At 42.1% G+C, this 24,140-nt stretch overlaps 1 protein-coding gene across 2 annotated transcripts in view; it reads left to right on the top strand.

Moving 5' to 3' along the window:
• Nucleotides 1-24,140, top strand: part of Slc4a4 (solute carrier family 4 member 4) — a 397,249-nt gene that overhangs the window by 267,270 nt on the left and 105,839 nt on the right. For both annotated transcript variants that reach the window (XM_055596036.1, XM_055596044.1), the window contains exon 8: nucleotides 21,633-21,790. In XM_055596036.1, coding sequence (XP_055452011.1) covers nucleotides 21,633-21,790 — 158 coding nt within the window. The remainder of the gene's footprint in view (nucleotides 1-21,632; nucleotides 21,791-24,140) is intronic.

The following is a 24,140-nucleotide window of genomic DNA, read 5'->3' as shown; positions in this document are numbered from 1 at the left end:
TGTGTGTGTGTGTGTGTGTGTGTGTGTGTGTGTGTGTGTGTGTGTGCATGTGCATGTGTCCAAGGCAGAGGTTGATGCTGGGTGTCTTTCTCAGTTGCTCTCTGTCTTACTGTTTGAAGCCTGGTCTCTCGTTGAATTATAGTTCACTGACTTGGCTAGATTCTGTGATTGGTGAGCTGTAGGGATCTGTCTCTGCTTCCCTTTGCTGGTGTTAGTGACACCTTGCCACACACAATTTCACTTGATGCTGGGGAATCCAAATTCAGGTCCTCATAACCTGAATGTTTGTGCTTATAAACACTTCGCTGAGCAAGCCCTCTCCTCGCAGCCCACGTCACACAGTCTTGACTGAACTTGGATTCTGAATACTGGGAGCACGCATCCCTGTCTTATACATTTAATAAAAGAGTTTGCCATGATGGCATATCTTAAATAATAAAGTGGCGTGTATGTATTAGATATTTCCTTTCCTTTTGTTCTCTTCCGTTTGCATCACTCTTCCTGTCAGCTATGATTGTGCAGAGACTATGTTGCGAAGAGTACTGGGATGCCATTATTTGTCATCTTCTAAGATATATTCTCATGTCACTAGGGACCCTGTCTACTATGACCTCATTAAGCAAGACTTGGAAGTGGGAAATTGCTACAGAGCCAACAGCAATACCTTTTAGGCATGGTTAGTTTATCTAAGGCCATGGTTATAAAGCTTTATAATAGTTATTATATCTATATATATATATATGTATATATATCTATATATATATCTATATCTATCTATCTATCTATCTATCTATCTATCTATATATATATAGGTATGCAATCACTATTTACTTACTGTGGTGACACTATTGTCTATGATATTTTAAAAGCTCACAGTTCCTCAATGAAAAGCATTCAAGATTGCTATAAAATGTAAGCAAGGCAAATGTGAACAATATATTTTAGCTCTTGAAAGTAACCACTGTTAGCAGCTGGACGTAGAGTCCATGGTCTTTCTGGATGAATGGATAGATACTTCTACAGTTATACAAGTGAATAGGAATTCAGTGCAACCCACTGTATTCTTTTTGAAGGTCATATGGTATATATTAATCAAATTTAGTCAAGTGATCTATTAATTAACACCAAGTTGTTATTTCCTTACAACTATAAAGCATACCTATAAGAAACACCAAGCTGTTATTTCCTCACAAATAAATGTAAGCATACCTATAAGAAACAGCCTTGTTGTAATTGCCTTCATCACTATTTATAAAGATGTTTTTCTAGGTGTGGTTACTGGGTCACCATGTATTGACAATCCAATTAACTTTCCAAAGGAAATACCAGTTGTGTTCTAGATCTTTAAAACACGTTTATAAGCCCCTTTCACTGCTAATGTGTAGTCTGCCAGCTAGATCCAAGTTTATCCTTTACACAGTAGCTTAAGGACCAGGTGAAGCAGGGACTTTCAGGGCTCCTGAATTTTCCTCTTAGTTCACCGTGGGGGTTTCTTCAGAAGGTTATAATGTAGATGTTAAGATGGAGTTTATGCTCCTAGCTTGAGTGGGTGCCCAGTCTGGCTCATTTCCTCTATCTCAAGGTACAGATATGAGAAGTATAATGGCTGTAGCCTTGGCCACTTGCTTTGTTAGCTTTGGCTAACAGCAGCAGGATTTCTGTTCTCAGCGCCGAGACGGCCGTAGAAGCTCCCTGGGAATTTCCTTGGCAATCAAGAGATGGCCTCTCTTCAGAGGTCCTTCTTGGTGGTCTGCCTCTGGAACAGAAAGAAACAGTGCAAGCAGAGTCTGACAAGACCTCTGTGTGAGGTGCTACTGAACACATCTGCAGTGTGGCTGTGCTCTTCCTTTCTCCCATTCCTCAGGAGAGTTTTAGAAACTGATGCAGAGACTCTTAGCTTGGTCTGGGGTAGGCCTCCTCAGGAGCTTGAACGGAGAGCTGCATGTGGGGGAGCTAACAGGCGTGTAGATCACCCCTTTACTGGATGCCACCATTGTGGCTTCTGCTCCCCTCAGTAGGGAATATCAACAGAGCAGAAGTATGAAGAGGTCACGGCACCCAAGGGTGTTTGTTGCTCTGCTCTTTTTCCTGGAAGGGGGTGTTGAGGACTTCTTACTGTTTCCATGTCACTTGCCTGTTGATCCATAGGCCAGTTGATTCATCACGTTCCACAATTTTATTGGCCCCTCACAGAGCTTGCTGACTTCTCCATGTGTTAGCAGCAATGCTACAGTTTTACTCACAGAACTGAGCTGATGTGAAAACAATGTTTCTTTTTCTTCTACAAACATATTAAAAGGCCAGCAGTAATTTCTTTGATGATCTGAGAGCCAGTGGCCATACCACATAGACATTCCTGACTGCATAGCTTTCTGTGCCTATATACTAAGAATGATTGCATGGGTAGCCATTGCGAACTTTGAGCTTCAAAGCTGACTGCCCTGTTGCTCACTCAGTGGCTTAATTTGATAGCGCTGAGATGAATGTCCCATTCATAAGATAGCTGATTGAGTTTGTTCCTGTGTAAGGAATCATTTACAATTGACATAGGTAGGATACTTCTTTACACTGATGCTTTGGAAAGGTTAATGTCAACCTCATTTTACATTTACATATACTGGCAAATTTGAGATTTTAAGAGATTAATTTTCCTAAAGTTAAATTTAATTAAGCAGCAGAGCTGAATTCTGGTCTGCATGCCTGTACTTTTAATCTGCAATGAGCCCTGCCTGTAAGGATTAGGGTCGCTTTTAGGTCTGAGACCACAGTGAAGGAGACAGGTGCCCAAGTGATCACTTCTGGGCTCTGAGGCGCGCATCATGTTGAATGAACTAATTACTGAATTAGTATTTTAGAATCCAATGGATTCCTAAGGCTCTGATGGTGTCTAGTTGGACAATTCTGCTGCCATGGTGTTTAAAAGATGTCACCCTGTGTGTCTGTATCCTAGACCGGATTGATGGAGGTCAGTGAGAAAAGGCTCATATATGTTTATGTTGATGTGTGTGTCTGCGGTGTGTGTGTGTGTGCGCTTACATACATCTGTGTGCAGGTGTGTTTTCTCATTTGTGTGCATGTGCCCCTCCTTGTTTTTGTAGACAGGGTATCTTACTGAACGTGGAGTTTGCCATTTTGGCTAGGCTGGCTGGCCAGCAAGCCCTTAGTGCCTGCCTGTCTCTACCCCTTCAGCCCCAGGGTTACAGAATTTGATACCTGTCTTTACCCTGGGTCCTGGCTATCTGCTCTCAAGTCCTCATGCTTGTACAGCATGCACCTTCTCCACCGAGCAATCTCCCCAACTCCACAGCACTATGATTTAAAAATGGTATGATGTAAGGTCTAAGGCAGGGTGATTCTAACCATCCAGTACATAGACTTCAGGGAAAGGAAGGTACCAGGGCAGGCCAGAGAATCCAATGAAAGACAAATGAGTATTGGCCATGTAGAGAGCATAAATAGTAGAAGACAGGGATGGTAGCCAAATGAGACATTCGTCCTTAGGTGAAAAGTCAGGTAGAATGTGGGGAAGCCAAAATGCGACTGGAACTGTTTGTTGTTTAACAATACAAATGAATGACTTCTTCTCCAGCCAATGAAAAATAGCGTGGCCTTTCCTATTCTTTGAAACAGTGGTCGTAAATGCTGCCGTTCTGATGAAATACCATTTCTGTGGCTATATCTCTGCAGTTAGTGTCTTGTCAAGTTAACAAAAGTAGATTAGATTGACAAGTTGACATATTCATAGACCGTGGTGGATAATCCGGTTAGAACCCATTTGATTTATTAATCTTCACCTGCTCTGCTAAAATGCCTCATGGTTCTTTGACTTTGGGGTTTTCAGGATCAGTCCTCGCTGTGGACAGAGTCATCTCTAGGTCATCAAGTCTGATATGTACACATCCTTACAACTTTAATTTTTTTTTGTTTGTTTGATAGTAGAAAAAGCACTTGTAGTTAAACTTTGACTTTAGGCTCATCTCAGGATTAGCACTGAAGACAGTAAGTGGATTAAGTGTTACATCTTTTGAATTTCAATTTTCTGGTTCATAGTATAGAATTATAATTTACTCAGCACTTCCTTGCTTGTCTGAAAGAGAGAGCGTTTAATATATCTTAAGGTGTGATACAAATCTCACTGTTGTGGTCACTTTTATTATTAAGTGAGCTATTGCCTTTCAGTTTTAGTTGGTTTTGCCATAAGGTTGGGTAGGATACGAGTCAGTTTTATATCATCTATCATTCCTCACCTTTCACATTCACATTGCTAATTTGGCTCTTAATATTTTGTGCTCTTACCTTTTGTACTATACTGGTTTACCCTCACTGTCATGAAATGTGCCTAACAGTCCGTCTTGTATTTTATTATCATAACTACATCGATACCGGACTCAAAAGTACACTTTCCTTTATCATTCTGAGACCTACCTTTCCCTTTTAAATTTTTATTTTTAAGTGTATGCACATATGTCTGATCCCCTTGGACTGGAATTACAGATGTTTGTGAGCCACCATGTGGGTGTTGGGAATCAAACCCAACACTCAAGTCTCCCTCCTGGGAGAGTAAACACTATTGTATCTGCCGAGCTGTCCCTCCATTCTGGGCAACGTTTCCTTGGGGATGTTTCGGGAGTGTGTGTCGTGAGCCCCACCATTAAATATCCGAGCAGCTCCTGTTCAGCATTTCCGACACCACCTAGGCCCTACTGTGTGCATTGCGATGTTGCCACATGACTGTCACGCGCTGCTCATTGTTTTTAGTGTGTCTACCTTCAGCGCTGTGGGGAGAGTTCGGGCGTCTAGCCAGTTGATTTCTGGTGGTGATGATGATTATGACTCACTGGGGAGGAAGATATTTGTGTTAGGAATTTCTTCTTTTAAGTCTAAGTAAATGAACATGAGGATTTCTCACAGAAAAGAGGTTTCATAAAATGTTGCTGTGCTCTTATAATTTCATTCTGGTGGAATTTCTTATGTTCATTGGCAGTGTATTTTAATACACGCTTGAAACATCCATTCGTGCCTATCTCATTCATACATTTATGTACTTTTTATTATTTAGGACAGTCATCTGAATGGTGGCATTTCAACAACAGTTTGTTGTTTTATTTGTTAAATTCTGTTTGCACAATTTTCTTATGAAAACTATGAACACAGTTAACCAGCTAACTGGTGTAATTTAAAGAAATCCCCACAGAATATTTATTTATTTTTATTTAAAATAAAGGATAATATGTCTCAAGGCTATACTGGAAAGCCAGCTGTCGGCACACAAAGACATTCTGTTCTATGTGACGTATTGTTGCTATACTAGCCATGCAGAGCACATTTCAGATCGTGGAGAACACAACTTTTGTGGGTATAGAATTGTATGAAATTGGGGGGAAGAAAGATGAAGCTTTGAAAGGCTTTATCATCAACTCGAATTTATTCCTGTCCCTGCTAGTTCTGTGTTTGGCACATTTTCCTATGGTTGGATTTCCAGGGTAACATCACAGTAATTGTCAGTGTGTAGTATTACAAACAAGCAGGAGAAAGTCCAGTTCAAACCCAGCTGCTATTCAGGACAATTTGCTTCAAGAAAACTTTATAGCCAAAGAAAAAATGAACTCTCACTGTGCTTTTAGTCACATAGCTCATTTCTCAAATGAAACTTAGAGCCAAGTTTGTTTGTTTTTAAAATCGTTAGCAATATCAATGGATCTGATATGCTAGAGATTTTAGTACATACCTTTGTAGAGGCTGAGCTTGAGGACAGAGCGGGTGTCTCAATAATTTGCTGTGCTATTGAATCATTATCTCAAAGAACACATTTCAGCCACTACTTTTTAGCAGAACTCATTTGAAAAAAACGTAACAGTGGCTATTAACTATTTACAATGGTTTTGAAGCTCCCATTCAAAATGGGGAACTTTTGCAGACTGGTCGTTTTCATCAGGACTCTGTGAAAATATGTGTAAGAAAGTATCAGGAGGGCTTTTCATTAAGAGATGGAAGCACTGTTCTGACGCTCCCTGAAGGAGAGCTTACTAATACAACCCAACAGTGGGCACACCTGAATAACCTGGATTTGTGTCCACAGTTTGAATTTCAGTGATCTTACAAAAACCCGTGTGCATTAAGTTTTTAAAAGCAATGTCAAATTAGTACAGCATATAGCTTTTATTAAAAAATAAAAGTTTAAAATGAGAACAAATCAAGTAAAAGATTTACTAGGAAATTCTCTACTCATGTTTTCTAGTCTGGCTTCATTTCTGTCCTTCTTGCTCTGAGCTCTGAGTTTCCAATACTTCAGTGTGGAAAGATATGAGGAAATGATTCAAACTAGTGGGGAAAAGGTCAAGAATCCCTCCCTAGTTTTTTGTAACCAGATATGTGTGTGTCGTGCTGGGTTTTCTCATCCTAGGGATGCCGATTCAAAGCCTGGTGTCTACTGATCACTGAGTTTGTACAGTTGTTATCCCTTTGAGCTTTACAAACACATTAGTTAAGAATGAACTGTTGTGCCTTTGTGTCCTTGTAACAATAAAGGGTGATGAGGGTAAAATGCGGGTGGGATAGGGCTGAATGCATGTTATTTTGGGGGTTCGGGCTGTAGCTCATTATAGACCATCTGCCTAGCATGCAGGAAAACCTTGGTTCCAGCTCCAGCACCAAAGGAAAACAACAATAACAACAACAACAACAACAACGAAACCCCACCAACTGCTTATCTTCAACTCCTTCCCCTGCTCAGGTGTGCCAGCATATCACAGTAGTCCAAGGCTGTTGACCATTTGACTAGGAAGTAAAAGGTGCAATGTAAGGGAGCTGTCTCTAAGCCTTCCTCTGAGAACCCCGAAGATCTCCCACTACCTTCCGCCTTTTACAAGCTCTCACCAGAGATTGGGGACCAAACTTTTAACACATAGGTCTTGGAAGGAAATTTAGGGTCTAACTTTTAACATTTATGTTTAGCAATAGGTTTCAAAATTGAGGAAATGGTATCTTGCCAGCTCTCACCCCTGGGCCATAGCCTGCCAGGAGCCTGTCTTTACCTGTCTGGCAGATTAAGAATGGTTGCCATCGTCATGCTATGAAACATGTGAATATGTAATGGAGCTCTTCTGTCGCCTGAAAAGCCTCCATTTGGCTTGTCACAGGAAAAGCTTGGCACCTAGTGTTCTAAATCAACACTCTACATGTCAATTTGAAGAGCTCACGCACATGTGTAAACCATACTTTCTTTGCTGTGAAGGGCCAACAACAGTCATGAGACACCGATAGAGTTCTCATGCTCATGGCATGTGACAATCAGAGGATCCGAACCTTATGAACAGTTACATTCCCTGTGTTAGGGATGAAGACTTCAGAAATGACTGGGGTCCAATCCTTGCTTTCAGATCATAGACTTAGGTAATAAGTGTTAGATAGCCAGAGAAGCAGGTCGAAATTCTGTTAGAGACAATTCTGTAAGGGCAAGGGCGATATGTACCCTGACTCGTGAGTTGAATGCCTTTTTCTTTCAGTAGAATGTTTAAGAGGAAATGACAATTGGACTAGTTATCTTTGAACTCTCTAAGAGTTTCTGTTTTGATGAAAGGCCTAGGGATTGACAAATGAGAGGCGGGGCCTGAGGGGGTGGTGACTCAGGGGGTGAAGACCTAAGTTGAACCAATGTATAGATGGGCTTGATAATACGTATTTGTAATCCCAGTGTTCCTATGGTGAGACGGGAGGCAGAGATAGCCGAATCACTGGGGGTTGGCAGCCAGCTGGTCTGGAGTATGCAGTGACAAACAGTCTCCGATAAAGTGGAAGGTGAGGACACAGGTACAAGGGTGTCCTCTGATCTCAGTCCTCACATACATGAACACAGACACATACATACATAATGAGAGGCACACACATATTCAACACACACAATGAAAGGCACACACATTCTCACACACACAATGGGAGTTGAACACACAGAGTGAGAGGCACGCACAGTCAGAGGCACACACATACACACACACACCATCACGCACACACATGCACACACAGTAAGAGGCAGAATTTAAGGTTGGAATATGCTCTGGAACAAAAGAGTAGAGGGGACTCTGACTCAGTGTTCATAGCCTCAAGGGACTGTCACCTATGATGGCTTTAGTCCACAAGTGCCAAAGAATAAGAAGCTCTTAAGGAAACTCCTGTAGAGTTGGCCTGGTTGTCAGAAGTATATCTTTTCTCAATGCCTCCTCTTCACTTTGTCACTATTCTCTATTGTTCTAATTTGGTACTTGTTCTTAGAGACCTCGGTAAAGAGTACATTAAAAACAAAACAAAACAAAACAAAAAAAACACCCTGCTGAATAAATAATAGCATGACTACTACAGATTTAATTATAGCCATACAGCTGCCTGTTTGAAGCTGATCTAGCCATATGGTCGCTTCTACATCCAAGCTCTGGAAGGACCTGGCTTCAGCGCTTCCCAGAGGACAGTACTGAATTCTCAGAGAACTGAAAGTAGCTGTTTGGAAGTCAATAGATAGTATGCGCTTCTTCTCCCACCCCTCCCCCCTGCCATGCCCACAGATGGACTTTTGATTGACAAGTTCTTGTTAGACTCAAGTCTTTAGGTATTGGAGCATCTGTTCACACATATTTTGGGAGCTGGGTTGACTTGTCAGCCCAGTGGCTGAGTTTTGATGCCACAAGTGATTCAATGACTGGGATTACTTCTATGTTTAACCATTTTGACCTCTTTTAAAAAGCATTTTGATAGTTTATAATTTCAGTTATTTTTCTCTCCCAGGGGCATGGGAAAGGAATGGAGGTGGGCTCAAGAGAAAGTGAGCCTGCTGTTTTAGGAGTGTGACTTTGAAGAACATGTCCTTAGCCTCTCTGGGTCACAGGAGAGCCAGGAGTGAGCTCTTCCAGGTCTCTTCTAGTTCCAGAATCTTCCTAGTGGGAGTTAGCTGGGAAAGATGCTCTTGCTATTGACACATTTGGAGGAGACAGGCAGGTTTTTCAGACCACAGTGTTCTGTGTCTCCCATTCCCCAGTGCTTAAAAGACTCACATACTTTCCATTCCTTGAGGTACAAAACTCTTATAGATTGAAGTCTCTCTAAGAGCTCAACCTCAAAAAGGAACAGTTTTGGTTTTCAGCGAACATGTTTTCAGTTGGAAGACTATCTAATGCTTTGGTATTTAAACGTTTTGTATGTCAAGGATCCATCTGAATTTGTGATAAAACTATGAATCCCTTTATTTAAAAATGTGGAATGAAATGAAGGCTCAAAAATTGCTTGTCATTTGAAGGTGTTCATGACCTGCAACAGGGACCCCAAGTTATCAACTACTGCTCCTTTTCATTCTGAGTGAGGGGTCTGCCAGGGAAGAGATGTGAAAGAGTAGTTGTGAGGTCTGAAGCGTCAGCCCTCAGGTTTATGTGGGGCTCAACGCACAGCTTTATTGGATTTGTGGGCTGCACTGGGGTCATTCAAGGTTAGGTGGGATGTGGGGACAGTATTTTTCAGTTTCTTCACAAGAAAAGCATTCTGCATGGGTGTTCATTTTACTAAGCCATTAACTTTCAACTCTTGGTTGCCTGCGTTACCTCTGATGAGTCCACCCTCCCACTCCTCATGCCTGGAACTTCTTGTTTTTGAGAGAATAGACTGTGCGTTTTATTAGTTACCCTGGCTGAGGTATGTGCAGAGGAGAATATGTGTAAAACGTCTCTCTTTAAACTATAATTTTCTCCGAAAGTCACAACCCCCACAATGCTAATTGTGTTTGTTTGTTTCTTTATTTGTTTTGACTTCATCTGGTTGCCCCCTCTGCAACCTTTATTCCTTCATGGCAGCTAGAGGTTGCTGGGCTATGAAAGGAACCCAATGTTTTAAATCTTTCTCTTGAGGGTGGAAGAGGGGAGACTATTAACAAATGCTGCCTTTTAGATATTAATAGGTAGATCCAGAATTAGATGTAAAGGATTTTTCCCCTTTGCTTGGCTGAGCACAGTTGTTCAAGGACATGTCATTCTGAGGGAGTTCAGATGAACATAATGGTGCAGTCATCGCGCGGAATTATATTTATTTTATACAGTAGCTGCGTTCAACCACCCACGGTCCCTGCAGCCTTCTGCCCATCTGATGTTGAGGCTTCACCATGGGTGAATCTCCACAATATTCTCAAAGTCGATGCTCTGAGTCTATACATTTGGCATGATGAAGTCGCCTGGGGGAGTTTCCAAAGGTCTCGCATCTTTAAGTCTGAACTCCAAACTGAGGGAAGAGCTTTCTCTTCAAAATTTGGAAGGTTTTGTTTGAATTTAAAGTGGGGTGTATAAGCAAGTAGTGGGAGAGAAAAGCTCTGTTTTACCCATCACCTTTTTCTGCTTTGGGGAGGGGGGAGCTATATTAAAACTATGCTGCGGTTACAAAGTCACCGTTTATTGAGTACCTACTTTGCTAACTCCAGTACAATTACTGGAAGGTTCCCCATAGTAGCATAAAATGTGACTTATCAGTGTTGTCTGCAGAGGAAGGAGCTACATATGGAACCTAGCTGTATGGTTTTATTAGCAACTGTCCTGTAGATTAAATAAGGGCACAGGTATGCTGGGTCCCAGTCAAACTCTCTCCAAAGTGTCTGTTAAAACCTGGTATGGCTGCAGTGTTTGCCTTTGCTACTGAGGAGTAGTAGGGGTTTTGAGAACCCCAGTTTCTGTGCTGTGATTCAGTCAAGGCTCTTTGTGCTTCATCATTCCTCTACCAAGGCACTTCAGCCAGTGTGCCTTTTGCTTTCTCTGTAATATGTTTTCACTCTCCAGGCATCTCTGAGGATATCTTGATTCAGAGCTTCTACGCTTCTTCATGTAATACATTTATTGTGCATGGTTATTCAGAAATCACCCCCCACCCTGTGACTCCTCTTAACAGCTCTATGATATAGTCCTTGGTGATCCCCATTTTACAAATGGGAAAACTCAGCTTAAAGAAAGGAAGCAATTTGCCCCAGGTCTCATGCCTTGTGTAAAGCACGGTCCAGCTTCGTTGTCAGCCCTGTCTGATTACAAAGCCTGGCTTCTTCACCGTCCTCTGAGTTTAGAATAACGGATAATGGTTCCCAGGCAGCTGAAGAAGCTTAGATGGTAGATAGCCAGCCTTTGGCCTGAGTGTTGGCTTGCCCTTTTCTCCTCTCATGATATCATTCAAGTTACTGTAATCTCTACACATCACTTTCTTCATGGGCAGATGGAGCCAGAAATGATAGCTTGTTTACAAAACAATGTGAGAATTTGTCATGATTCATGAAGCGTCCCTGGCTCAGAGTGTGGCCAGCGATCACTGATAAGAATGAATATTAGCAATCGTTATCATTATTACCATCAGTAGTTTAAAAGTAATTATTGAAGTCATTTGTGCCTTTTGATAACAAAGGCACATTTCCATTTTACTAATACAATATTTAAACCTTAAGTAAGGAAGGAACGTATTGTGCAGCTCAGCTCCAAAAGGCATGGATCTCTTTCTAAAGCTTGCAGAGAACATGCCAGCAAAAAGGGTAGCGCCACCAAGCATCTCTTCAGGAGTTAAAGAAAGGTGCCAGGTAATGGTGGTTGGCAGGGCATGGTTGCCTGTTCTGGAACAGCAAAAACGCCTTCACTTAATTATCGAAGACTTACCTTTCTGCAGTTTGCTGTCATGCGGAGGGGAGGGCCTTTCACGGGGTTCCTCATTCTACCCCTGCTTCTGGGGAGGATTCTGATGCTAGAACCTAGCATCAATCAGCTAGGATTAATTAATTAACCTAGGATTTCGTGTTAAATGTTTGCCGAGCACCTCCTGGAGGGCTTGTACTATAAGGCATTAGGGAAACAAAGTTGACTAATAGGTGATTTTTTTAAAAAATCGACACTTTACCACCTTCCTTAAGGTCTAGTATTTATGGTCTAGCAAGAGTCCCAGACAGTCTGTCAGAGATGCCTTCTGCCGAATACAGTGGCATCTGACAGGTTAGGGGATGTCAGAGGAGATGGGGGGAACCAAGGCCAGACTTACCCTCCCTAAAGGGCCAGGCCAGAGTGAGGAGGTGTAACCAGAAGTACAACCCTTAAAGAGAAGGCAGGGCTTGCAGGCAGAGGGAACTTCCTGCCCCACAGAATGGTGAGGATTGTAAGTCTCCTTCCTTGATACGTGGAGTGGGTAACCTGAATGTAGAGTTGGTAGGGTTCATGACATATAGTGAAGGGAAAGAACTTGAGAAAACTCAGTGCCTGGAATTTGCAGGTTATCCTTTTTCTCTAAGCCCTCTTCTCTGTATTCTGGCTTACTTCACCCCAGCTTCTCTCTCCAAGCCATTTATTTTTAAATACTGCTAATATTATTAAACCGTGTTCACTGTAATTCTTATTCCTGCAAGTGTTTTCACTCCGATTTGCTACATGGGAGGATCAGATTTTTTTTTAGGTCAAGAGCTTCTAAAAATCGAGGTAGTCAAATGTAGTTGTGAGACATATAAGAATTTCACAGTGCCGTGACCTGAGCAGATGATCTGTGTTCAAGTCCTGGCCTAGCTGTTTACTTTGCTCAGTGAGTTTAGTGGAGAGCCTTACGTCATTGGGACCCCAGTTTCCCTCATCCTTAAAATGATAGGATACATTTTTTTTTATAAGTTAGCTATAAGAATTTAATCAAGGTAGCATATGTGAACATGTTTTAAAACAACTAAAAGCCAAATGCAAGTTTTAACAGGTTTTTTTTGTTTGTTTGTTTGTTTTATAATATCAGACACAAAATGTGGCTTAGGGATTTAGATTCTTAAAGGAAGCCATTGCTTGAAATTTCATCCTGTTTGGGAAATTAGACCTACCTACTGTTATATTTAGCTTGACGGCCATTTGTAAACATGTTGCTTTGCACGCTCATTTGCATTAATGGTGGCGAGATATCTAAATTTGGAAAAAAAAATTGTAAAATCAGTTTTTCACCTTCAGGCAATTGTTTTCAAGTTGAAGTTGTATTTCTTTAAAAAAGGAAAGGCAGAAGTTGGGGAGCGTTTTGCAGAGTGAAAATGGAACCAGAGTCTTCTGTCCTCTTGTCTTAATGGCTTTATGCACACTCAAATTTTGTGCAGTTTTGAAACCTCAGACCACGTTGCAGATGGAAAGTGGCAGTAACACTGTACGCAATGGAAGCAGTTTATATTTTATGGACTCTCAAGAAACTGTTTGTTTTTACCGCCTTAGACAAGTGAGCTAATTCCTGTCAAATCATAAAATATAACTGCTGGGTTTTTATATACTTGCTTGTTTTCCATTTTATTGATTTTGAAGTATTAATTATTTCCTTTTGCCTTCTCTAGGGTTCATGTGCTATTTTTGTTTGTTTGTTTGTTTCATTTATTAGTTGTGTGTGTGTATGTGTGGGGGAATGGTCTAGAGCTTTGTGCACATTGGACATGTAGTCTGTCATTGAGCCATACACCTAAACTCCCAGGTACTGTTTTATTCCCCTCATGTGTACGCATAAGATCTTTAAATTTTAGCCCCCTTTTTTTGTATAAGGCTTGCAGTTAAGGCCATAAGTTTTAGCAAATGCACAGGTTTGGCTACATTCTGCATTTGAAAATGCCATGCGTTTTGGTTATAAGAATACTGTGTTTAACAACCCAGTGGTATATTTAATTTCTGAAAAAAACAAAAAACAAAAAACAAAAAACAAAAAACATTTTGCCTTTAAAATAGATGGTGCTGAAATCCAGCGTCTTATAATCAACATTTGAAGATGTTATAAAGTCTTTTTGAAGCTTGTATCTAATAGCTTTGCTGGGTAACTCTGCCTTAAGGTTGTGGCTAACTTCTGACCGTCTCTTTTGCATACAAATCAGTTGATCTGGTCCACTATAAGCCTGATAATTTTTGACCAAATGTCACCATGAAGAGAGTCTGCTATTACGGATGATGCTATCTTCCTTCCAGATACTATTTATTTTACTGTTGGTTGACATGTAGGTTTAAGATGGACCATGCAAGTATTTAGTCTGAAATCTTGCTGATTGGAAGACATGCCTCCGTGTAGTTAAGCAAGCCAGCAGCTGCCAGCTTCCCACATCCACACAGAATCTAAATGATGAGAGTTCACAGGTTCACAGACAACTGTTATGACAGAGACATATAACTGAGGCTATGACACAGAGAAAATAGTCATCAGTCACGTAGATGACCGTGCCGAGTCTCTTCTTTCCAGATTGTTGCTTTGTTGCAAGACAAAGCAGCTAATGTGCCCATTGTCTTCAGGGCACCATGAAGCTCACATTCAAAAATATTCCCATTTATTTGTCAAGCTCTCATCTGGCCATGTCTCTTCATGCATAGAGAAGGTAGAGAAGGCAGAGGTAGAACACAGTAAGAAGATTAGATGGTAGGATTGCTTTTTTTTTCATACCAATTAATATCATTTGCATAAAGTAAGTAAGTAGAAGCATTCTCAGAGAACTCAACTAATTTGCAAGTGGCTCTTTTACCTGGGCTTTCCCCCATACCTTGATATCGCTTAAATGTTAAATTTCTGTAACAGGAAAGTATAGTAAGTATGTTAGGTTTTTCTTAAGAAAATCCCAGTGAGATTCAAATGTGTAGGGATTATATAATTTATCTTTTAAAGCAAGACGCTTTTGAGATTGAAAGAAGGTGCTTCTAACAAGTATGCTACAACAGTGTGAAAAGTGGAGAAAATCAGGAGTAAATCAGTAGGCATGGTAACTACCGGACCACACAGAGACCCTCTTCAGGGAAGGATATGGTACCAAGGAAACCGGCAATGACACCGAGTTTCTTAGATGATTTTGCTTGGGGAAGAATAGCAGCTGGGAAATCCCAAAAGAAGATAACAAGACAAGGGCCTAAAAACAAGAAAAAGAGGACAGAAATGGAAACACTAACAACAATTCCAAGAATAATCTACTTAGGTAGACAGGACTGTCTTAGTATGCGGACCTAAGGGCGGGTGAGTTGAGAAGCCGGGCTTCACTGGATATAGTCACTTCAATGCAATAATGATGGAGGAGAAAGAGAAAGTTTTTAATATCCGCCACCTTCTGAGGGATGAGGTAGGATCTACTCAGTGGTGGATCTGTACGGTGTGAGTGTGGTGGCGGCGTGGGGGGGGGCTGTGAGAATAGGCTGTTCATCAGTGGTTCCACTAGTTAAGATTAACAGAGGTTGCACTGTGATGGGTCCCATCTGTGAAACCGGAACTATTCAAATTACGTTTCCTGCAAGAGGGTGGAAAAGCCCGAGATCTAAGTGGGGGAATGAAAGGTTTGATTGTTCCAGTGAGCTGTGGGCTGCTAGCTTAGGTGGACGAATAGCTCTCTGATTTTGGAACACAAGGACAATCTCGCCTCCCCTGCACTCAGTTCTGCTTTATCCATTTAGAATTTCTGGTGTCTTGACGTACCTGTGCCACACCCACTAGGTTCCTAGAAAAGCACCGTGGAAGGAAGGCCGCCCAAGACACTGCATGAGTGAGCACTCCTAGCACAAGGCAGGCTGCATAGGTCTAAGAGATTAGAGAAAGGTCTTACTCTGGATGCCAGAACACACTGGAAAGGAGCTCAGAACGTGCACATCTGGATGCACAGCTTGTGTTAAAATCTGGTTAAAAAAAAAAAAGAGCCAAGAAGGAAAAAAAAACTCACAAAATTGCTGAGCTAGCCAAAGTATATTTTGGTGATTGTAGCACCAAAGACAACTGCTTGAAATCCGTTTCTATGAAATCAAGGTTGGCTAAAGGGATTTCTCGGCACTGTGTGCGTTCTTATATTTGACCCTGCACACGGTCCAGCCAGGGCATCCCTGGGAGAAACCACTGATGATCTAGAGGGAAAGGATGTGTCACACTTTATCTCTGGAATCCAATCCAGATGATTTTATTGGGAGACTTTCAGCCGGATATATAAGCCCTGAATTTTGTTCTTATTCTCATGATCTGATATTGCACTTTGTGATGTCTCACAATTTAATCTGTGCAATTTTCTCTCAGTATTTTATGATCGTTCAAAAGTTTATTGTATAAGCCCAGAATTGGTGGCCATATTTTAGCCATTATATTTTTCTTTATAGGCTATTTTTGCATCCCTTACAAAGATAACACATGTGAATCAGTGTTTGATAAGCCAAGGTGATGGGGCAGATTTTCAGACTTTGACCAGAGAGACACTTTCCTTGTATCTTGTTACTTGGTGGCATTGCTGTGTTTTGTGACCTGCCACTATACAATATAACTTTGATGTTATTTGTGTTTCTTCTTTCATGACAGCTATTTCTGAATTTTCTTCTTCAGTGCACTGTGATTTTCAGGAGTGTAGCACCTGTCTGTTCTCTACAGTGCCTGCAGCCAGACCTTGAACATTGTAGGCCCCCGTACATTTTGAGGAAGAGAATTGGATTGGTTGAAAGAGGAAAACATTTGCATCCAAAGCAGCTTTCTGTGGGCCAGATCTCATGCCATAATGTGCTTCTTTTGGTGGGAAGTGAAGCCTTCGGAGGCATGCGGGCTCAGTAAAGGCTCTGAGAATGGGTCTCATGTGGAGCTTATTTGGTTTGTCCTGGTGCTCCTCAACTCATCTTCGAATATACTACTGTAGCTGGCCTCTGCAGTGGATAGGAGCACACCCCAAATCTCTTTAAGCCTGAAGGGAATACGCTGGTTTACTTAACTGAGACAGACCTTTTCTTGTGGTGGTTTTTTTTTTTTTTTTTTTTTTTTTTTTTTTTTTTTTTTTTTTTTTTTGTTTTTTGAGACAGGGTTTTTCTGTGTAGCCTTGGCTGTCCTGGACTCACTTTGAAGACCAGGCTGGCCTTAAACTCACAGAGATCCGCCTGCCTTTGCCTCCCTCGGTGCTGGGATTACAGGCATGCACCACTGTGCTCTGCTCTGAGGCAGAATTCTTAGAGGGGCTGCAAGGACATGCAAGACTGAGACTAGGGCCTCAGCCCTCTCTCTCTCCACCCACTTACTCTTCTGCTTTTGTGTGGCTTTGGGTCCTGACCTCACTCTTCCCTGGTATGATAGTCTTGAGACATTTTTTCTAGCCTGAGGAACAACCACTACTGAATGGGGGGCTGTTGTTTTTTTTTACGCACATGAATACACGTTTTTAAGGAAAGAATTTGTTCTCTCCCGTGGGTCATGCCTATCTCCTTTGTGTCAAAGATTCTCGTTAAGGAAGGCATTTAGTAACAGTGGCCCACATTTAAGTCTTTTATTTACTTATGTGGCCTGGTGAGATATAGGTGGCCGACTTCTTTAAAGTGAGAGGAGGGATGGGGAGATAGGTAGCTCGATGGTTAGACATTTTCCGTAGAAGCGTGGAGACTAGAGTGATGAACTGAAGAGGTGGCTGTGGCAGCCCACCTACTGTTCCACCCTAGGAGGCGGAGATAGGGGATCACCAGAATAAGTTGGCAAGCTCTGGATTTCACCGAATGACCCAGTTGAGGCAGAGTTGCTTGGATCATGTGGAAGAACAACCAAGGATGATACTCAACCCCTCAGCCTCCACGGGCATGCATACACTTTTATATGCCCATATACATTTAAAACAAACATGGTACATACGTGCACACATGCACAAAACAATGAAAAGAGGTAAAAAGAAAGGCAAGTCTTGTGGGGAAGAATAGAGGTAAATTAATTGCCTTTCATTCATTCATCAGCAATTGGCCTTTCTGGGAGGCGTAGGGATCCTAAAAATGAGCCCATTCGATGACCATTTCACCCATACAGAGCTTACATTGGGGTGGGGAGGCAGGGACTGAAGATAAGAGGTCCGTATGTTATGCTTGATGGGGCATAAGTACAAGGAACAAAACCCAAGGCAAAAGAGAGGACTGGGAAGTGTTTGTGGAGAGAGGGAGTAGATATCTTGACTCATATGAGTAGGGAAGGTCTTTCCAGTGAGAGAGTGACTTTAGTAGTTGGTGAAGGACTGAAAAAGGGAACCCTGCAGGCATTCTTGTAGAGGAGAACAGCAGCTGTGATAGACGGACCTAAGCTAAGCAGACCTGGGGCATATGGGTGAGGACATGGAGGCTGGAATGGTTGCTAGAGCAAAGACCAGGAGAAAGTGGAAGGGTATCAGGGCCTGGAGCTTATGGCCTCTAGATGATGCTAAGACTTGGGGGTTTTCATAACTGTGTTGGCTTTACCTCCTCAAATGGCAGCCAAAAGAGGGTTTTGAGTACAGGGATGAAATGATCTGGCTCCTGATACACCTGACCTGGAAGCTTTTGTTAACAGTTGGAGAACAAAGGCAGAAAATGACAACCCAGGCAGGAAGCCAGTGCCACAAAGATCACAGCATGGGAACAGGTTGGTGACAATTAAGGTGGTAAGAAGGAGTAGGGTTCTAGATATGTGGTGATTGTAGGTCTAGCAGAGTTTGCTGACAGAATGGACCTGGGTGTGAAGGAAGGAATGGTTGAAGAACAACAGGTGAGTCTTAGGTCTGAGCTATAGAAGAAGGGAACTGGTGTTGAGTAGGCAATGAAGAGCTGTTAGGGTGTGGAGTGGGGTGCAGAAAAGGGGAGGGCACCATTAGAAAGTGTGGAATGATATCCAGATGAGGGTGTTGCAAGTCTGGAGTTTCGAGAAAGGTCCTGGCTGAAGATAGGCATTTGGGAGTCATCTGCGTGTGGGTGGGTTTTAAAAGCATGGGACCTGACAAGTTCACTGTGTTCAGATAGGGAAGATTCATTGAAGCGCTGAATTACAGGAATACAGTAGTCTCGGAAAGTGTGACAAAACTAGGCAGACCCTGTCGGCCACTTAGAGGACTTGCTATTCCGCATGCTTTTTGAGCTGTAGAACTGTTGCAACTGCCCTAAAAGCTTCTATAACTTTTCTGGACAGTTTGATGCTCTATTGATCTGATTTTCATTTATACAAATTCCATTTCTCCCCGTCATAGTATTTATTACAGTTGAATTACAGGTAGAATGGCTATTGAGCTTATTTCCAATGAGCTGCTCTTACCTTCCTAGACACACGTAATGTAAGTGTGACTTGGAAATGACTGCTGTTTGCAAGGAAGTGGGCTGAGGTGGTAGATGAAGCTGTGCTGAGCATTGCTGAGCAGCGATGAAGGCTGCTCTTTGGTTGGCGTGTGCGACCCCTAAGTCCCGTAACCATAGGGGATTGCAGGCAGCTTGGTGGCTACCTATAGTCAGGAGTCCAGGGAAGAGAATGCACAGCCAGATTCTTACATACTTTGCATTCTGTGTCCATAAAGACTTTTCTAATATTTAGCACCATAATTTCCTTTGTCTTTCCTCCCTCCTTGGCGGTGTCCTTCCCAACCTCTGTTTATCCCTCTTTGTTCTTTCATGTCACTATGTCACATATACGTCTCTGTGTGTGTATGTGTGTGTGCGTGTAAAATCTACATTGTGCGTGTGACAAGAAAATACAAATGTTTGTCTCCCTCCAATTACATTCTCTTATTCCCCATCTATCTCCATTTAGACCTCGTCTTTTTCATATTTTCATAAATATATGCATGTTTCTGTGTGTGTTATGTGTGTGTGTGTGTGTGTGTGTGTGTGTGTGTGTGTGTGTAATTTAGGTCAAGATGCCATACATGAGATATGAGAAAAAACATGTAATATTTGTATTCAGTGTCTGGTTTTTATCATTAAGCAAGATGATCTTCAGCTCCATACTGCTTTCTTATAAGTGACATTATAAATATAATTTTTAACATAATTCTTGAATGGTGAATGGTAGAAGTTCTAGAAAATCCCATACTGCTTAGAAGAAGCCACATCATTGATATCTGCGAATACATACTGCACTTTCCCTTGTTGAGGTATTTATTTTGGTTTCCTCTAACGTTGTAATCCTAACATTTTTGCTTTTTAACCTTACAGCCCTTTTCTCACATGGGTGGTGATGGAAGGTGATGGAGGGTAATAGAGATCAATTTTTGTGTCATTTATTTTCCCCGGTTAAGAAACTCTTAAGTAGAAGTTTGAAAGGAAAATGTTGATACAGCCTCCTTACTAATTGGGGATATTGAGCCATGTTGGCTGCTTCCTGTCTTAGCAATAATCTATGGCAGAAATGATTAAACTCATTGGGGCTTTTGACTTGAAGGGTCTGTGCCTTTTGTGTGGTCTTACAAAGTTCTTATCTTTATCCTTTTGTTGTTACTGAAATAATTCCCTTGAATTGTACAAGGGAAAAATGCCCGTTAGACAAACTTTCAATTTGACTGTGTCCTGCAGCCTTCACTCAGACAAAAAACAGCTTTACACTCTCCCATCTTTCCTTAATCCTCCAAACACTTCCCTCCCCCTCACCATCAGCTCACTTTTGGCTCACTGCAAAAATACAAGTCCTTAGAAGCCCCCATCACCACCTAGCACGTCTCTCAAATCACCCACGTTCAAACCCATCCAGTCTGCTCTCCTGGTAGGATCGTAAGCTGTGTCCCTGTGTACCGCGGACTCTTGTGTCTGTGGTGTGGATACCACCCCTGCTCTGTAGTTCCAGGATGCTTGGTCTGCAGCTATTTTTGTAGCTATTCCCTACCATTCCTATAGCAGCAATCTGCCTCCATTAGCTCACTCTGTTCACTTTCTAACGGGCCAAAAGGATGTCTACATTTTTAAACTTTGCTCTGTTTTTGCACACTCTTCCATCGACCTCTATTTCTCATCGGTTTTTTTTTGTTTTTTTTTTTTTTTGTAGCAATATTTCTCAAAGTTACAGTCTCTGCTTCCAGTCTCCCCTTCCTGACTCACTGTGGTACCCTGATGTCCTCTGTACCTACTCTTGTCAAGATTTCCCAGCATGGCTATTGTGCCAGGATCTTGGGTCCGCTCTTAAGTTTCATCTTTTTGGAGCCTCCAGTAGCGTAGGATTGAACTTCTAATACATGGTCATCATTTCAGCCTTTCTTAGCTTTCCTCTTCTTTACTGCTCTTTTCCACTGTCCTCCACTGTGCCTTCCATGACGTGGTCCCCCATCAGACATGCAGTGTCAGCTTCTTCTCTCAGCTTTGCCTCTTAGCTTCCCACACTTGGCTTCTTCTTATTCCTTTAGCCACCAGCCTCCTTCCTGTTCCAAGGCTCTCCATTGCCCCTTTGCTTGCAAAGTATTTCGGTCAAAGTTTCTCTGCCCACGGCTTGTACCTTTCCCCACTGCCAAATGTGTTTCTCAGGTACCTTTCTTGTCAATTCTGAAAAAAGACTGCTTTCTTATCTGTCTTATTTTCCTTCTTAGTATTTATCTTTACATTATATCTTATTTCCTCCAAGGTAATAATCTCTCAGGATATGAAATGAGTCTTTCTTTCCTGCTAGGCCTGTGATTTAGACCATGGTTTGTCTTATAGTAAATTCTCAGTAGTGCGTTGAGTGAGTAAGTAAGTCGCTTAATGGAGATATGTGGCATACCGATATTCTTGTATCATATGTTATTGTATCCTTAGTATTTTTTAAGGGACAGATAAAAGTTTACTACAGTGTAATGGTAAATCGTAACATAAAAGTGTCTGGTCAAGCACTGCCGTGTGAAGAGTCATTTAAACAGATTTCCCACGAGTAACATATCTGCTATATTATCTCACTCTTCTCTCTTGGACCTCTCCATGCAGCTGAAGAATAAGTTTATGAAAAAACTGCCACGTGATGCGGAAGCCTCCAACGTGCTTGTTGGGGAGGTTGACTTCTTGGACACTCCCTTCATTGCCTTTGTTCGGCTGCAGCAGGCTGTCATGCTGGGCGCCCTGACTGAGGTCCCTGTGCCCACAAGGTAAGCTGCCCTCCCACCCACTAGGGCTCACAGGGAAAATGTCAGCCCTCTTAGGGTCAGAGACTCAGTGGAATGAGGATCCACTCTGCGTTGGGGCGTTTTCGTTTGAAATAGTGCCCAACTGACGTCTGTGCTCTTAAATCGCGTGTCACTTGAACAGTAATAATAATGGCAGTTAGAGTGATTTACTGGCTCATAAGCTGGTTTCTTTTTGTGGGTTATTCTTTTTAACCACATGATAATCTCTTAGTATGCAAATTCTAGGACCCATATTTAACACGGAGACACTGAGTTTAAATACCCCATCCAAAGTGGTACGTACAATTAGTAAGTGATTCAGAGGTCATAGATGTTTTCACTTCCTCTGTGTTATCAGAAAATTTTTACTGTGTGCACGCACAAAGAGGCACCAACACACAGACACATATACTCATGTAAACGGGCATCTTGGTAGAAGCATTCTCATCACTCAAAGCACTTAAATTGGTACACTTTACATTAAGCGTGCCATTTACCATCACGGGTCAGCCTATTGCTCTTCTCCCAGAAGCCAGCCTAGAAGCTGCCCTGCTGTCTTTCCCTGAAGCTATGCTCAGTGGTTCAGATGCTTGACCTAGGCACACGGTTAGCCAAGGACATGCTAAGACCACGCTTGCACTTGTGCTGAGAGAGACGCTAAAGAGGAGTTTGTGGCTTCAGGTTGACAGGGGGAGGTGTGTGCTTTCCTGTGCGTCTCAGGACAGAGTTAGGTGACTTCTTTTTTAGCTTGTACACATGAATGAGAAAGGCTGTAGATGCCCCCTCGGTGGACTGAGTTGGTCTGAGCATGGTTAACCAACAGTGATGAGAGGTTCAAGGTTTGTTCAGAGCCAGGTTAGGAAGAACACAAGAAGCAAGCATCCCAGAGCCCTTTCAGTTCTTTTTGATCTCACAGGTGATTGCCTTCCAACCATCATTTCTAAATATCTGGGGCAGACACTGGACATGTAGTGCTGGAAAGGAGGTGATCACAGCTGGGCAATTAATGAGATGTTTGTGATTGGTGTTGTCTATAACATTGCAGTGGAGCCTTGTGGTTCTGTCTGAGCGATCACCTGGCAAGCTGCTGACTCAGGATGGCTGGAGTCCAGCTCGGCGCCCCAGTGGCTGTATTTCTGTCTATCTCTGCACTAACTTTACTGGGGCTTGAAAGAGAAAACATGCCAAGAAGTGTTAACGAAAATTGCTCTTGCCTTTTCATTTTTATTACCATTTTTCCCCCTCTGGAAGCCACAAATAAAAAACAGTTTAAGGGATTTTTGTTTAACAGTAATAACACACATATAAAGTAGGAAATCATGGCCCTTTGTGTGTCTTTCTTCCTGTGTCCTTTGTCTGCCTCATTCTTTTCCTTGTTCTCTTCTGCACCAGAGGGAAGTATTAATTTAGAGTTGAAATATGGCATCACCTGAAGAGGAAGAGGGGCAAAGCCATTCATTTCAGAGAAGTGAAGGGGTGTAATTCAATATCATAAAACTATTTCAGGGCTGGAATCAGAATGATAGACCCTCAGATATTAATAATTTTCCAGGAAATATGTTATCTATTTCCTGTCTTCTGGGACAGGGTACATTATAATCATCTATTAGAGTGTCTCCTTAGGTTTTCTGTTTGTTTGTTTGTTTGGTGGTGGTAGTGTGTGTGTGTGTGTGTGTGTGTGTGTGTGTGTGTGTGTGATATGGGGATATTTATGATGGTTGCTTCCTCTGATCTCCAATAAGGGAAATCCACAAGGAGCGTGCAGTCACTGTGAAGGACGCAGTCTGTACTCCATGTTGGGCTTTAACTTGTATAGCTCTGTTGCTCTCTGGTCATACTTGAAGAGTCTTTCATCAGCACGTCTTTTCATGGTCGTGTTTTCCTCTTAAATGTAGAGGAAAGTTACACTGTGAGCGTGATGAGTACTCTTCCTAAGAAACAGTTTTGCCATCTTAACTCTAGCTCGGTTCACAGCTAGAGTTTTTTTCTTTGCCTCTTGTGTTTTGCTGTAGCCTCTACTTGTAACACCTTGGCTGCCAGTGGCTGGGGTAGTTAGGTGTCTTTGTAGGGATGGGTCTGGCTTTCCATATCTTGATGGCTGGTGACTTGGTAGGATGTGTTTACAATGTTTCTAGTATCTTGCAGGTGCTCTTCTTGCTGTCGCTTTGTGTCTGTTCGCCAAGCTGCGTTGTGGTACATTTTCTTATTACCATTTAGAAGCCTTGGAAAGGAAGCAATGGGAAGATTTGCTATTAGCTACAGGTAGAATAATGAATTTCTGACTCTAGGGCCAAAGTTTGAGAAGTATCTAGAATGGGTTAGATTAAGACTC

This window comes from Psammomys obesus, unplaced genomic scaffold (genome assembly GCF_907164565.1).
Source record: "Psammomys obesus unplaced genomic scaffold, mPsaObe1.curated_primary_1811, whole genome shotgun sequence".
NCBI classification, from domain to species: domain Eukaryota; kingdom Metazoa; phylum Chordata; class Mammalia; order Rodentia; family Muridae; genus Psammomys; species Psammomys obesus.
This window is presented reverse-complemented; position numbering and strand designations above follow the sequence as displayed.